Source organism: Hemitrygon akajei, chromosome 21 (assembly GCF_048418815.1).
Source record: "Hemitrygon akajei chromosome 21, sHemAka1.3, whole genome shotgun sequence".
NCBI lineage: Eukaryota > Metazoa > Chordata > Chondrichthyes > Myliobatiformes > Dasyatidae > Hemitrygon > Hemitrygon akajei.
Window position 1 is genome coordinate 70,442,006 of NC_133144.1, and position 14,364 is coordinate 70,456,369.

General features: G+C 40.3%; 1 protein-coding gene across 2 annotated transcripts in view; it reads right to left on the bottom strand.

Moving 5' to 3' along the window:
- LOC140714433 (vinculin) overlaps positions 1 to 14,364 on the bottom strand; it is a 306,627-nt gene that overhangs the window by 9,140 nt on the left and 283,123 nt on the right. Inside the window, exons 19-21 of one of the 2 annotated variants that reach the window (XM_073025728.1) lie at positions 9,168 to 9,383; positions 486 to 689; positions 53 to 157 (exon numbers count right to left, since the gene is read on the bottom strand). In XM_073025728.1, the coding sequence (XP_072881829.1) occupies positions 53 to 157; positions 486 to 689; positions 9,168 to 9,383 (525 nt within the window). The remainder of the gene's footprint in view (positions 1 to 52; positions 158 to 485; positions 690 to 9,167; positions 9,384 to 14,364) is intronic. The other variant, XM_073025729.1, reaches the window with a different exon arrangement.

Consider the following 14,364-nt stretch of genomic DNA (forward strand, 5'->3'; position numbering starts at 1 on the left):
CAGGTTAATTTGAACTTCACCATCATTTCAGTAATTGATTAAAAGATCTCACCTGCTCAGATTCTTCCTCACTAATGTTGGTCCTCCCTAACATTGTAGCTTTGACAGTGGAGAGAATTTTAAGTTGTGTGCTGATAGTTGGAATACGTTCACACACCTGTGATTAACCAAATAAAGTACATGAGCAGCAGGAAAACTATACATTACTGAACTTCAATTTGTTTGCTTTTGTCTTGTACTGTGGACATGGTCACGATTGAATTCTTCCCACCTTAGAAAATGAGAATGACTCCAAAACCCACAATCCTGTTTTTCTGTAAAGTTTAATTATTGGAAAAGCTTGATAAAAGTTTCTTTGTCAAATTCTTCCTATAGAACTTGGATAATCTGAACATACAAAAGAGGTATTTCAAAATATGTTGTTCCTATGGATGAAATAAATCTTATCCCAATACTTTCCATCTTTCAGAGTTAATTTAGTATACCTGAAGGAGATTAGTTCTGATTCGCTTATCGGTACATTGCTTGGCAACCTCTTTTGCCAGTCTTGTCACTTCATCGGATGCCTTGGCTATGTCCTTAGCACAGTGAATAAGAGCACGTTTGTTTCCACTCCCACCACGCACCAGCCGAGACATTTCTGCCATCAACAAGGCCATCCTCTTAGCAGCACCGATGATGTCATTACCCTGATGAACAAAATGACAATTAAACATTTGCCAGATCTTTTGTTTTGAAAAATTAAGTACATAGCCTCAATCATTACATTTTATACAATTTCCTCAACCAGTTCACAGTCCTATCCTATAAAAGCCATTTGGGAATTTAAAACTTATTTTTATTGTCAGAAATAAGCAATCATTCATTTTTTTGGTACAATTTTCCAGGCTGGTATTACCCATTTAAAGGGCACTTTAAATCCACAATTTTAAAAATAACCTTCAGTGCTCAAAGATTAAAAAAACATTCTAAGCCAAGCTTTCAATAGCATAACCTTCAGGGACAAAACTACCTACTGATAATTTCAATCCTATTTGAAATTAACTTAAAACCAAAGTACATTCAGCTGCATTTAAATGTGCCAGCTCAAAAATACCTTCACTGCAAAGCACGTTCACCCCAATAGGTATAGATATAGTAACAAAAATGATAGAATTAGATAGCTATAACCATGGTAAAATTGCAGATGTTATTTTTTTTAAATCGATGTATAATGAGAAATAATTCAATTTTTATCATACATCTGAAAGCTGCATGTATAAATAAAATTAGCTCTATATCTCCGCATAGATAAGGAATTATGAGCAGTAGAGACCAGTTAGTCATGGATTTGACTTTCAGTTCAGTTCCACTTATCTTGATGTGGCCAGTAAATAGTTACCCAGGCTTACAGCAGGAAGTGAAATGTGCATTCTCCTTCTGAATCTAACAGGAAATTGATACATTAAAGCTATATCAGTCACTTATAATTCAGTGGTCTTTAGGTGGGGTCACACTGAACTTCTTGGTAAATTAGAGGATGATGATCACAAGTAGATTCTGATATCAGGTGGTGTAAACAACAAGAATCAAATGCCAAAATTATCCTATTCAGAGTTACAAAAAAATTCAGTGACAGATCTTATTTGTGTTTATCCAGCAAATTCCAAATGGGGGAAAGAATGATCCAATGTATCTTTTTGGTGTGTGGTTCAACATTTGAGTCAGTTATATTTCTAGCAAGAGTCCTCAGGTGAGAGAAACTGAGGTTGATGCGAAGTGGAATAATGCAGGCTAATGGCAGTGTACAAACGAATTTGACCTTCCACAAAAATCTAAAAACTTACTTCTTCAAAGCTTCCAGTGGTCCTTTCAACAACTATTACATAGAACTCAAAACTAAATGGGGCATACGTCAGCTCATGTGAGATTGTTAACAAGAAAGCAAACCTCACTTATACTTCTTAAATCTTTCTCTAAAGGCTTTCAAGACAGTGAACTATTTATCCAGGCATTTTAAAAACCCTAATTTCCCACCAGTATTTCAATAAGTCTCCTGGAATACTCTCCTCTTCCTAGATACGGGAGAAGAGTTTGCACATAGACCTGTACAGCACAAGAACAGGCCCTTTGGCCCACAACGTCTGTCCGAACATGATATCAATTTACTTTAATCGCATATGCTTACACATGGTCTATATTCCTCCATCTCCTGCCTATGTGCCAGTCTTAATTTTTCCACCACCTGACAGTGCATTCTGTGTAAAATAAAAACAAGACTTACCTTGTACATATCCTCTAAAACTCATTCCCCACTCATCTTAAATCTATGCATTTGGTATTTGACATTCCCACACTGGGAATAAGGACTCTGACTATCTACGCTAGGCCTCCCATGATTTTATAATGCTATCATCAGGATGCCCATTAGCTTCTGATCCTCCAGAGAAAATAATCCAAATTTGTCCAGCTTCCCCTTACTGTGAATACACTAATCCAGGCAGCATACTGGTGAATGTCTTCTGCACCCTCTCTAAAGCCTCCACATTCTTCCTGCATTGTGGTGATGAGAATTGCACAGAACACTCCAAATGTGGCCTGTCCAACATTTTAAGCAGCTGTATTTTGATTTGTCAACTATTATACTCAAAACCGTGACTGCTGAAGGCAAGCAGGTTATTCACTGACTTCAGCCTATTCTCTTGTGTTACCACTTTTAATGAACTACAGACTTACTGATCCCACCAAGGTCCTTCTGTGCATCAATGCCCACAAGAATCCTGCCATTTACTGTTTAATTTCCTCAGACATTCGACCTCCCATATTGTAACACTTCACACTTGTCCACATTAAACTGTCATTTTTCTGCTTATTTTTCAACTGATCTATATCCTACTGTATCATTTCACAACATTCCACAATATTCACAACTCTGCCAACGTTCATGTAATCTGCAAATTTACTAATTAGCCATTGTTAACCTGTTGTTGCGCCATGGATCCTGTTCCCTAAATTTGCCATCATGATTCCAAAACATTCATTTTCTTTTCAATAAGAATGCCTATCAGCCTAACCCTACTTAAACTTGTACGTGAAAAATGAACTGAATCACATTATTTGCTTCTTTTAAAGGTACGATTAGTATTTTCCAAAACTACTGATTAGTCAAATATTCTTTACCATCTTATCAGTCTTAAAGTTCTTTTCCAGTGCATATCAATTAACTATTTATCAAACTAAATGGAGAAAATAAGCTTCTGCCTTACAACTTAATGTTGGTAAAAAAAAAAACAATGGTTGCAAACTCATGCAAATGAAAATTTAAAAAACTTAAAATAAACTTTCTACTTAAATGCTATTGATATGAAAGGACTAGTCTTAGATCGATAATGTGTTTTTTTTTAAATTTACAGTAGAAATGCCCTACTTACACTTTACAGTTACACCCAAATCCTTCAATTCCTGTTTCTTAGTTTAACTGTTTTAACATGTCAATCATTGTTATTACTAAAGGTAAATGATAATCAAAAAAAAATTCCAACATTATATAAAGTGTCACACAGCAAACAAATGATGTGCAAGGACATGATCCAAAATCAGAGTTCAAGTGAGCATTCCAAGGAACTGCAAGACACTGCTGGAATGTTAGTTAAAAGCAGTAATGGACACATGCTATCAAAAGCTTCTAGCACTGTAAAGTCACATACAGTTAATCCAGATTAAATACAGAACAAAATGATAAACTTCATTCAATGACACATTGTTCTTGTTAGTAGGGCCGCATTCTAAAAAGGAAGAATGTCTATTATGTATTTTTGAAGAGCAAAAATTTTAAGAATAAAATGGGTTGCACAGTATAATGCTCACTTTGTTTCAACTAAATAATAAGAGTAAATCATTATAATTGGCCTCATTTCTCTAGCATCTCTGTCATAGTTAAAGTACTGAGGCACTTAAATTTTAAACATGCTTTAGATTGTTTTACAGAAATCCCAATAAGCCTTTTCTGCACAGAAACTGAGTTTTTTCTTCTTTGATATACTGAAGTTATACAAGGAAATGAAAAAAGTGGCCACCCAGATCAAACAGAGGGACTGTGCATTTATTTGGGCCTTAACCAACTGTTCTGCTGGGTTTACGGTCATTTCTGCTAAGCTAAAAGTGACTTGGGATTGGACTAGATTGTAATCGGGGAAATTTATTCAGCTAACAATGAATGAAGTACAATACAGCCAATATCATTTAGTATAGTGGCTTCTTTGGATAAAATGGGCATTCTGGTCAGAGTGGAAGAATTCTAACATCTTTTTTCTTCATACTGGCAACAAAGAATGAGATATTGGGGATTAAATATCCCTTTGGGAATAGTTTCACCACAATAAAGGTATTAAAACAATCCGATATGAAATGCAATCTTCAGTTCCCACTAAAACCACTTGGAAACTACCAATCTAAACACTAAAACCATTCACACAGAGGCATAAATGGTCTATCCATTTCTCAATGTTTTCTGTTTGCATTAGCATTACTTGTGTCTCTTTGCTAGATGATGCTGATGGCTGACTGGTGGCTCCTGGAGGTCACTGCTATGTGCCACAGTGGGCACATGATCACATTCTGAACCTTTGCCCTAAAGCACAGAATATGCTGGAGGTCAGATGCAGGCACCCCCTATCTGGCTCCTCAACTTTATGCCATCCATAACAGGTACATCTAGCACAGCCCTACGCAGTGGAAAGAGAGAACAACTTTCACTGAACAGGTAAGTAAGGCATTTTTGTTAAACTTTATTTTCAATTAATATTAGTTAAATATGTTTCAGTAAGCATTCATGTTTTTATGTCTTAAAACATCTTTTAAAATATTTCAGACTATAAAGATATTTAGAAGAAATGATCTGATAGTATGATTATTGTGTGGCTGGAGTCTTAAGATTCCACTGCCCAAGGACTGGTTGGCATTTGTGGCCCACTCCAGCTCACCAATGTAATGGTCCAGCAGCCTCCACAGGAGGAAGCATGAGCAAAATGTCTTCTCAAACCCATTTGGCACAATGTCTTTAGGCTCGCATGTAAAGGAGTAATGGAGAAGTTGATAATAATTAACAATGAAGGGTGAGCTGGTACTTGGAGCGAGAGGTGTGAAAGCATAAATGGAGGTAGTATTGGGACCAGCTGGTAAGTTTTATTTAATGTGATTCAAAAAAACATATTTGCAAATTGATAGTTAATTGGAGAATTAACAGGAGCTAATAAATAAGGAGCTAGACTCAAGCTGAAAAGCCCCTGGATACCTTTGGGAGGGGTTAGTGGTGGTGGTGGTGGTAAACAGATGTCTGGCACTGTAATTGGCTGAGGCTCAGAGAGTTAGACAGGGTGACAGTGGTAGGAGACTGAATATCGAAAGAGACAGAGAAGAGCCTGTGACTGCAGAAAAGACTCCAGAATAGTGCATTGCCTCCCAGATGCCAGTCAAGGATATCTCTGACTGGCTACAGACAATTCTCAAGAGGAATGTTGAACAGCCAGAGGTTGGTACAAAACAATACAGGCAGAACAAGAGATGAGGTCCTTCAGAATGACTAAAGGGAAAAAAGTATGAAATTAAAAGGGTAATGATCCCCTGATTACACCCAGTGCCATGCACTTGTGAATCCAAGAATAGAAAGACTGGCCAGATGAATGTGTAGCTAAACACCTGGTGCAGGAGACACAGATACAGATCCTGGACCGTTCAGATCTATTCTGGGGCAAAGGTAGCCTATAAAAGAGGGACATGTTGCACTTGAACCTGGGGGGGGGGGGGGGGGGCAATATGCTTTTTCCACCAGGAGAGTTCCACCTAGATTGGCAGAGGAGTGAGCTCAAAAGAACAAAGTCAGTGAGAAGATAAGGGTAGCAACCACAGCATGTAAGCCTAGCATTCAAGGTAGCCATGTTCACCGTAAAAGAGCATATAGGACCACTGCATTAAATTTCATCTATTTCACTGTACATAGCTTAATGGGTAAGCTTAGGCACACCCAATGGTCTGAACAGAGGGTGTGGACTGCCTTTAGGACAGAAGTTCCCGACCTGGGGTCCATAGACCCCTTGCTTAATACTATTGGCCCATTGGCATAAAAAAGGCTGGGAACCCCAGCTTTTGGGACTGGGATATTGTGTCCATAACAGAATTGTGACTGAGAGAAGGGCAGGACTGGCAGCTCAATGGTCCAGGATATCAAAGTTTTCGACATGAAAGGTATAGGTAAGGTGGAGGTGGTGTTAACTTTTCAATAAGATAGGACATTACAGCAGTGCTTATAGGAGATTTTTGAGGGACCATCTAACAAGGCCATTTGGTAGAATTTGGAAATAAGGGGATGGTCAACTTGGCTAGGGCTAGATTATAAACACCCCAGTAGTCAGTGGGAACTTGTGGAAAAGTCCTTTGATATGTAAAGTATGTTTCCCATGGTGGGAGAGTCTAGGACAAGAAGACACAGCCTCAGGATAGAGGGGTGCCCTTTCAAAACAGATGCAGAGAAATTTCTTTAGCCAAAGGCTGGTGAATTTGTGGAATTTGATGCCACATGCAGCTGTGGAGTCCAGGTTGTTGGGTGCATTTAAGGCAGAGATTGATAGGTTCTTGATTGGACATAGCATGAACTGTTAAGGGGAGAAGGGCAGGAACTGGGGTTGAGGAGGAGGAAAAAAGGATCAACCATGATTGACTGGCAGAGCAGACTGGATGGGCCAGATGGCCTAATTCTGCTGCTGTGTCTTATGGACAAGATTGCACGTGGTTGTGAGAATACTGGGGCAGTGCTAGTGGGAGATTTCAATGTTCCCAGTATTGACTGGGACACACAGACTGAAAATGGCCCTAGATGGCTGAATATTATGCAATATGTGAGAAAACTATCTTGAACACAATGTATGGAGAAACTACTTGAGAAGGAGCAATACTGGACCTCCTCCGAAGGAACAAGTTGGGCCAAGTGACTGAAGTGACAGTTGGGAAGCCCTTTGGGTCCATTGATCATAATTCTGTTAGCTTTAAAGTTGTTATGGAAAAACTTAGAAATGGTCCACAAGTCTTGAACTGGAACAAGGCTAACTTTAAGGGCATCAGGCAGGATCTAGCTGGGATCAACTGAGTCACTCTATTTAAAGGCAAAGGAACAGTTGCTAAATAGGAGGCTTTTAAAAGAGTTGTATCAAGAGTCCAGAGGTTGCATGCTCCCATAGGGTAAAGGGTAGCCACACTAAGTTCAGGGAACCCTGGCTGATGAGAGAGGCTTTGGTAATGAAGAAGAAAGCATACATTGCTTTTTGGCAGGTGGGTATGAATGAATCCCACAACAAAGATAAAAAAAAGTTTTAAAGCAGGCTTAAGAGGGAAATCAGGAGGGCAAAACAGGGTTATGAGATGAGGCAGGGTTAAAGGCAATCCCAAGAGGTTCTTCATTATATTAAATGGGTGACTAGAGAGAGACTAGGTTCTCTTAAAGACAGTCTGGGCTGCCTATGTGTGGAGCTGGTGAAAATAGTTGGAGATGATTCTCCTCAGTGTTTACTAATTTAAAAAAAAGCAAGGGTTGGAACTATAACAGTGAATGTCAGGGCAGTGCTGAATGTCATGGAACGAAGGGACCTGGGAGTACATACGCACATTTCACTTGAAAGCAGCTGCACAAGTAAACAGGGTGGTAACGAAGGTGCTTAGCACGTTGGTCTTCATCAGTAAGGGCACTGAGTTTAAGAGTAGGGACACTATGTTGCAGTTATCCAAGCTGTGACTAAAACTGTACACAATATTCCAAGTGAGACTGCACATGCAATATTGTGTACAGTTTTGATCACTGTAATGGGAAAGATATTGTCAAGTGTAGATGGGATTTACTAGGATGCTGCTTGAACTAGAGGACCCAAGTTGTAGGGAGAAGTTGGCCACTGCTTCTTTTATTCTTTGGAGCAGAAGAGAATAAGTGGTGATATCAAAGTTTATAAAATCATAAGGGGTATGGATAAAATTAGAGGGCACAGTTACAAGAGGGGAAGAATTTATAAGATATCTGAGGCAACTTATTTACATGGAGGGTAGTGAGTACCTGGAATGAGCTGCCAGAGGAAGTGTTTGAGGCAGGTACAGCTGCAACATGTAAGAGTAATTCAGATAGGTACATGGAGTGGAGGACTTGGAGGGTTATGGGCTGAATGTGGGCAACTGGGACTAGCAGGGAGGATGCTGTAGTTGGCATGGACCAGTTAGGCTGCAGGGCCTGTCTCCACGCTGTATTATCCTACAGTTGTAAGTATAATTATTATAGTTAGATAATTCTAGTAATAAAGCAGGAAAGTAAACTTCCTTTTACTATTTTTTGTGCTGGGTAACTGATAATGTGTTCATGACAGCTCAAGTCTGAAGGAATTTCATATTCGATCTCATAATTCCAATCATCATAATGGTCACTTAAGGCATTATCATTGACAGTTTTACTCATAAATGGATATTTGAAAAAATGAAAAAGTTTGAAGTCGTTTATTTCAGTTAATTGGAATTAAATTGAACTTGGTATGATTAAACCCTGAGGGACTACATTTTAAAAATTGGGGAAAGCTTTAATACTGATCTTGAACTCAAAGCAGCTCACAAACAAACAGGATTTTCTTTGGCTGCAAACATTGTGTTTGGGTGGAAAATCTAGCAAAATTGAACCCAAGTTATCATAAGACCATTTTTAAAAGACATTTCTGCAGACAGTCTTCCTTTAACAGTTACTGCTAGACCATGTCCATTTTTCTTAATAATTGATCTCAGTAGTATCCCCTGAAGAAACCGCACAGACAATTGAAATAACTTTAAAAAGATTACAATATTTACAATCTGAAACTCATTCAGAAACTCATCTATGGCTTCACAGGCAATAGAGAAACTGCAATGTACACAGCTAGCAATGGAGATCTTAATGTAATCAGTTAGCCAGTGAATAAAAATTCTTCCAAATGCATCAAAGTCAACTTTAACCGCTAACCTTGATGACGAACCATGTGAAGCCAATTTCAGTTCTTCAAGAATGCAGACAAACATTTTACTTCAGGCTCTCAAAATCCAGCAAGGATTTGCAGTGGTGCAAGTGGGCTAATGCTTTTTAAGATCATATGCAAACGAACTCAGTGCTACTGGGAAAAACTAAAGAGTACCTTACTAGACCATTTTCTTGCTTCTCGATGCAAAGACTGAGCTGCAGCCAGAATTGGCTGGTTAACTGGTTGATTTGCAGGCATTAAAAGTAGTTCAGGCTCATACTCATCTTCATTGTCAGAGGGAAGAGTCAACTCAACATCATCATCGTCATCATCATCATACACATCTACATCAGCCTCAAGTGCTTCACTTGCCTCATCAGTCACATCAGGCTTTAGTGGTACCATGTGCAGAGGGAGGATGGAAAGACAGTGAAAGAGTTAGTAGAAAAGACAGGAGGAGGAGAGAGTATATGTATGGTGTTATTTTGACAACTAGGTATCTTCGCATTCTGTAAAGGAGGAAAGGGCAAAAAAAAACACCTAGGAAATTCAGCAAGGGAGGAACAATTATTTTGTTTATGATTAACGTTTTGCTAACAGAAAAGAAAGAAATGAACCATGCTTCAAGGAAAGGCGTTTCAACAGAAATATCTCCCAACCCACAGAACAAGAAATGTGAAGAAATGTTCCTATATGTTCACTGGCTCATCTTTAGACCACTTGCACAAATAAACATTTCAACATATGAAAGATAACTGGATTAGTTGCCAATCATCATAGGAATCAAAATACAAAGGCATATAAAAGTTAGGATACTGAAAAACACTGGGATGATGAGACAATGAGGGGGGGGTCAAGAAAGGAATTACCACAAGATAACCCTATATGATGAATAAGATAGGAGATACAAGAATAATAAATGAAGGTAGATTAAAGTCTCCAGGACCTGATCAGGTACATCCAAGAAAACCACAGGAAGCTGCTGAAGAAACTGCAGGAACCCTGGCTAAGATAATATGCATCATCGTTAGCAAAGGCTAAAGTACTACAAGACCTTGATGTATAGTAGCTAATATTCTGCCTTCATTTCAGGGCAGAAAATAAAATCTTTAACTATAAACCTCCAAGCCTAATACCATAAGACAAAGGAGCAGAAGTCAGCCATCGGCCCATCGAGTTTGCTCTGCCATTTCATCATGAGCTGATCCAATCTCCCCTTTAGTCCCATTCCCCTGCCTTCTCACCATAACCTTTGATGCCCTGACTACTCAAATACCTATCAATCTCTGCCTTCTATACACCCAATGACTAGGCTTCCACTGCCGCCCATGGCAACAAATTCCATAGATTTACCACCCTCTGGCTGAAAAAACTTTTTCGCATCTTTGTTCTGAATGGGCGCCCTGCAATCCTCAAGTCATGTCCTCTCGTACTAGACTCCCCCACCATAGGAAACAACTTTGCTACATCCACTCTGTCCATGCCTTTCAACATTTGAAATGTTTGAATGAGGTCCCCCCTCATTCTACTAAACTCCAAGGAGTACAGTCCAAGAGCGGTCAAATGTTCCTCGTATATTAACCCTCTCATTTCCAGAATCATTCTAGTGAATCTTCTTTGAACCCTCTCCAAAATCAGCACATCCCTTCTTAAATAAGGAGCCCAAAACTGCGCACAGTACTTCAAGTGAGGTCTTACCAGAGCCTTATAGAGCCTCAACATCACATCCCTGCTCCTATACTCTATTCCTTTAGAAATGAATGCCAACATTGCATTCGCCTTCGTCACCACCGATTCAACCTGGAGGTTAACCTTAAGGGTATCCTGCATGAGGACTCCCAAGTCTCGTTGCATCTCAAAACTTTGAATTCTCTCCCATTTAAATAATAGTCTGCCCTTTTATTTCTTCTACCAAAGTGCATGACCGTACACTTTCCAACATTGTAATTCATTTGCCACTTCTTTGCCCATTTCCCCAATCTATCCAAGTCTCTCTGCAGACTCTCTGTTTCCTCACCTATCTTTGTATTATCAGCAAACTTAGCCACAAAGCCATCTATTCCATAATACAAATCGTTGATATACAACGTAAAAAGCAGCCTCAACACGGACCCCTGTAGAACACCACTGTTAACCAGCAGCCAACCAGAATGGGATCCCTTTATTCCCACTCTCTTTTTTCTGCCAATCAACCAACGCTCTATCCACGTATGTAACTTTCCCGTAATTCCATGGGCTGTTAACTTCTTTAGCAGCCTCATGTGCGGCACCTTGTGGATCCAAATACACAACATCCACTGCATCTTCCTTGTCTAGTCTACTTGTAATTTCCTCAAAAAATTGCACTAGGTTTGTCAGGCAGGATTTTCCATTAAGGAAACCATGCTGAGTTCTGCCTATCTTGTCATATGCCTCCAGGTACTCCGTAACCTCATCCTTGACAATCGACTCCAACAACTTCCCAACCACCGATGTCAAGCTAACAGGTCTATAATTTCCTTTTTGCTTCCTTGCCCCCTTCTTAAATAGCGGAGTGACATTTGCAATCTTACAATCCTCCGGAACCAGACCAGAATCTATCGAGTTTTGAAAGATCATTGCTAATGCCTCCGCAATCTCCACAGCTACTTCCTTCAGAACACGAGGGTGCATTCTATCTGGTCCAGGAGATTTACCTACCCTTAGACTATTCAGCTTCCTGAGTACTTTCTCTGTCGTAATTGTGACTGCACATATTTCACTTCCCTGACACCCTTGAATGTCCAGTATATTGCTGATGTCTTCCTCAGTGAAGACTGATGCAAAATACTCATTCAGTTCCTCTGCCATCTCCTTATCTCCCATTACAATTTCTCCAGCATCATTTTCTATCGGTCCTATATCTACCCTCACCTGTCTTTTACTCTTTATATACTTGAAAAAGCTTTTAGTATTCTCTTTTATATTATTTGCTAGCTTCCTTTCATAGTTCATCTTTTCCCTCTTAATGACCTTCTTAGTTTCCTTTTGTAAACTTTTAAAAACTTCCCAATCCTCTGTCTTCCCACTAATTTTTGCTTCCTTGTATGCCCTCTGCTTTGCTTTTACTTTGGCTTTGACTTCTCTTGTCAGCCACGGTTGCATCCTTTTTCCATTCGAAAATTTCTTCTTCTTTGGAATATATCTGTCTTGCACCTTTCTCACTTCTTGCATAAACTCCAGCCACTACTGCTCTGCCGTCCTTCCCGCTAGTGTCCCTTTCCAGTCAACCTTGGCCAGTTCCTCTCTCATGCCACTGTAATTTCCTTTACTCCACTGAAATACTGACACATCGGATTTCGGCCTCCCTTTCTCAAAACTCACAGTGAACTCAATCATGTTATGATCACTGTCTCCTAAGGGTTCCTTCACTTCCATCTCTCTAATCACCTCTGGTTCATTACACAATACCCAATCCAGTACAGCCGATCCCCTAGTGGGCTCAACAACAAGCTGTTCTAAAAAGCCATCTCGTAGACATTCTACAAATTCCCTCTCTTGAGATCCAGTGCCGACCTGATTTTCCCAATCCACTTGCATGTTAAAATCCCCTACAATTTTCATAACACTGCCCTTCTGGCAAGCCTTTATTATTTCCTGTTGTAATTTGTAGTCCACATCACTACAGCTGTTTTAGTATCCTCTTTGATATTATTTGCTAGCTTCCTTTCATAGTTCATCTTTTCCCTCTTAATGACCTTCTTCGTTACCTTTTGTAAACTTCTAAAAACTTCCCAATCCTCTGTCTTCCCACTAATTTTTGCTTCCTTGTATGCCGTGGCCCCAGTGTGACCACCTGCCTGTAACTCCTCTCTATCAACTCCTCACTCTCCCTGATCAGACGAAAGTCATCGAGCTGCAGCTGCAGTTCCCTAACACGGTCCCTTAGGAGCTGCAGCTCAGCGCTTCTGGTGCAGATATGGACGTCTGGGAGGCTAGGAGACTCCAGGACCTCCCACATCCGACACCCAGAACAACAAGCTGCCCTCACACTCATACTTCCCCTTTCCACAAATAACAGGAAAAAGTGAAACCTAAACCTACCTTGCCTTGCCCGCTTCCTCCTAAGCCCGTTCAGCCAAAGCCTTTAAGCCTACACTCTGCTCCTGGCTCACTCTGCTGCCCACTGTTTAAGGCTGTGACCTTTTAAAATCTTTCCAGCTTCACTGCCCGACGTCACACGCCTGCGCAGTCCTGCCTCTCTTAACTCCGATGAGAATAAGAAAAAAATCAAAATGGCTCCTGCCGCACTCCCGTTCTGCTTCTCTGACTTCCTTCTCCAAATACCTGTGGAAGGGGAGTCCGATGATGAAATATACATGCACTTGGAAAGACAGCAGATAGTCAGTTGTGCATGGGAAATCACATCTTACGATTGATCATGTAAGACTTTCACAATGAACAGTAGGGCCATGGGGATTCTTGTGAAACAAAGGGACCTAGGTACAAATGAAAGGATTCTCTGAATGTAATGTCACAGACAGGTTGGTGAAGGTGGCTTTTGGCACACTGGCCTTCATCAGCCAGGACACTGAGTATGGAAGCTGGGATGTTCTGCTGCAGTTGTACAAGACATTGGAGAGGCCACATTTGGAAAATTGTGTTCAGTCTTGGTCACCCTGCTGTAGAAAAGCTGTTATTTGACTGGAAAAGGTGCAGAGAAAATCAGAGGATATCATACACTACTGGAGCACAGAGGGGCCCTTTAGCTCATCTATTTATGTTGACCTGGTTTTCTGCCTAAACCCAGCTGGCTGCACTTGGACAATAGCCCTCCAAACCTCCCCCCCCCCCCCCAATTGATGTACCTATCCAAACTTCTCTTAAATGTTCCAATTGAATCCATATCCGCCACTTCTGCTGGCAGCTCATTCCACACTTGAACTACCCTCTATATTAAGTTTCCCCTCAAATTCCCCCTAAATGTTTCACCCTTCACCCTGATTTGTACTGGCAAAGTGCAATGCCTCACACTTCTCTGCATTAAATTCCATTTGGTATTTTCCCAGCCAGTCTAGATCCCATTGCAAGTTTTGATAGCCTTCCTCACTATCTACTACACCCCCAATCTTGCCATCATCTGCAAATTTGCTGATCCAGTTTACCACATTATCAAAAGATTATAAACACTGTGAGGGGACGTCACGTGATGACGTAGGATCGAGACGCTGGAACCCAGCTCTCCCGTAAAAAGTTAATAAATTAATGTCTAAATGAAGAAAAGTTAGTCAGTATCTTCTAAAAGTTACTTATAAACTACTCCGGACTGTGTCAAGCAATGCCTCAAAGAAGGAAGATGAAGAAAACTAATACCGGGAAGATTACGCAAGTTGGAACAAGAGCGGGGCCCACG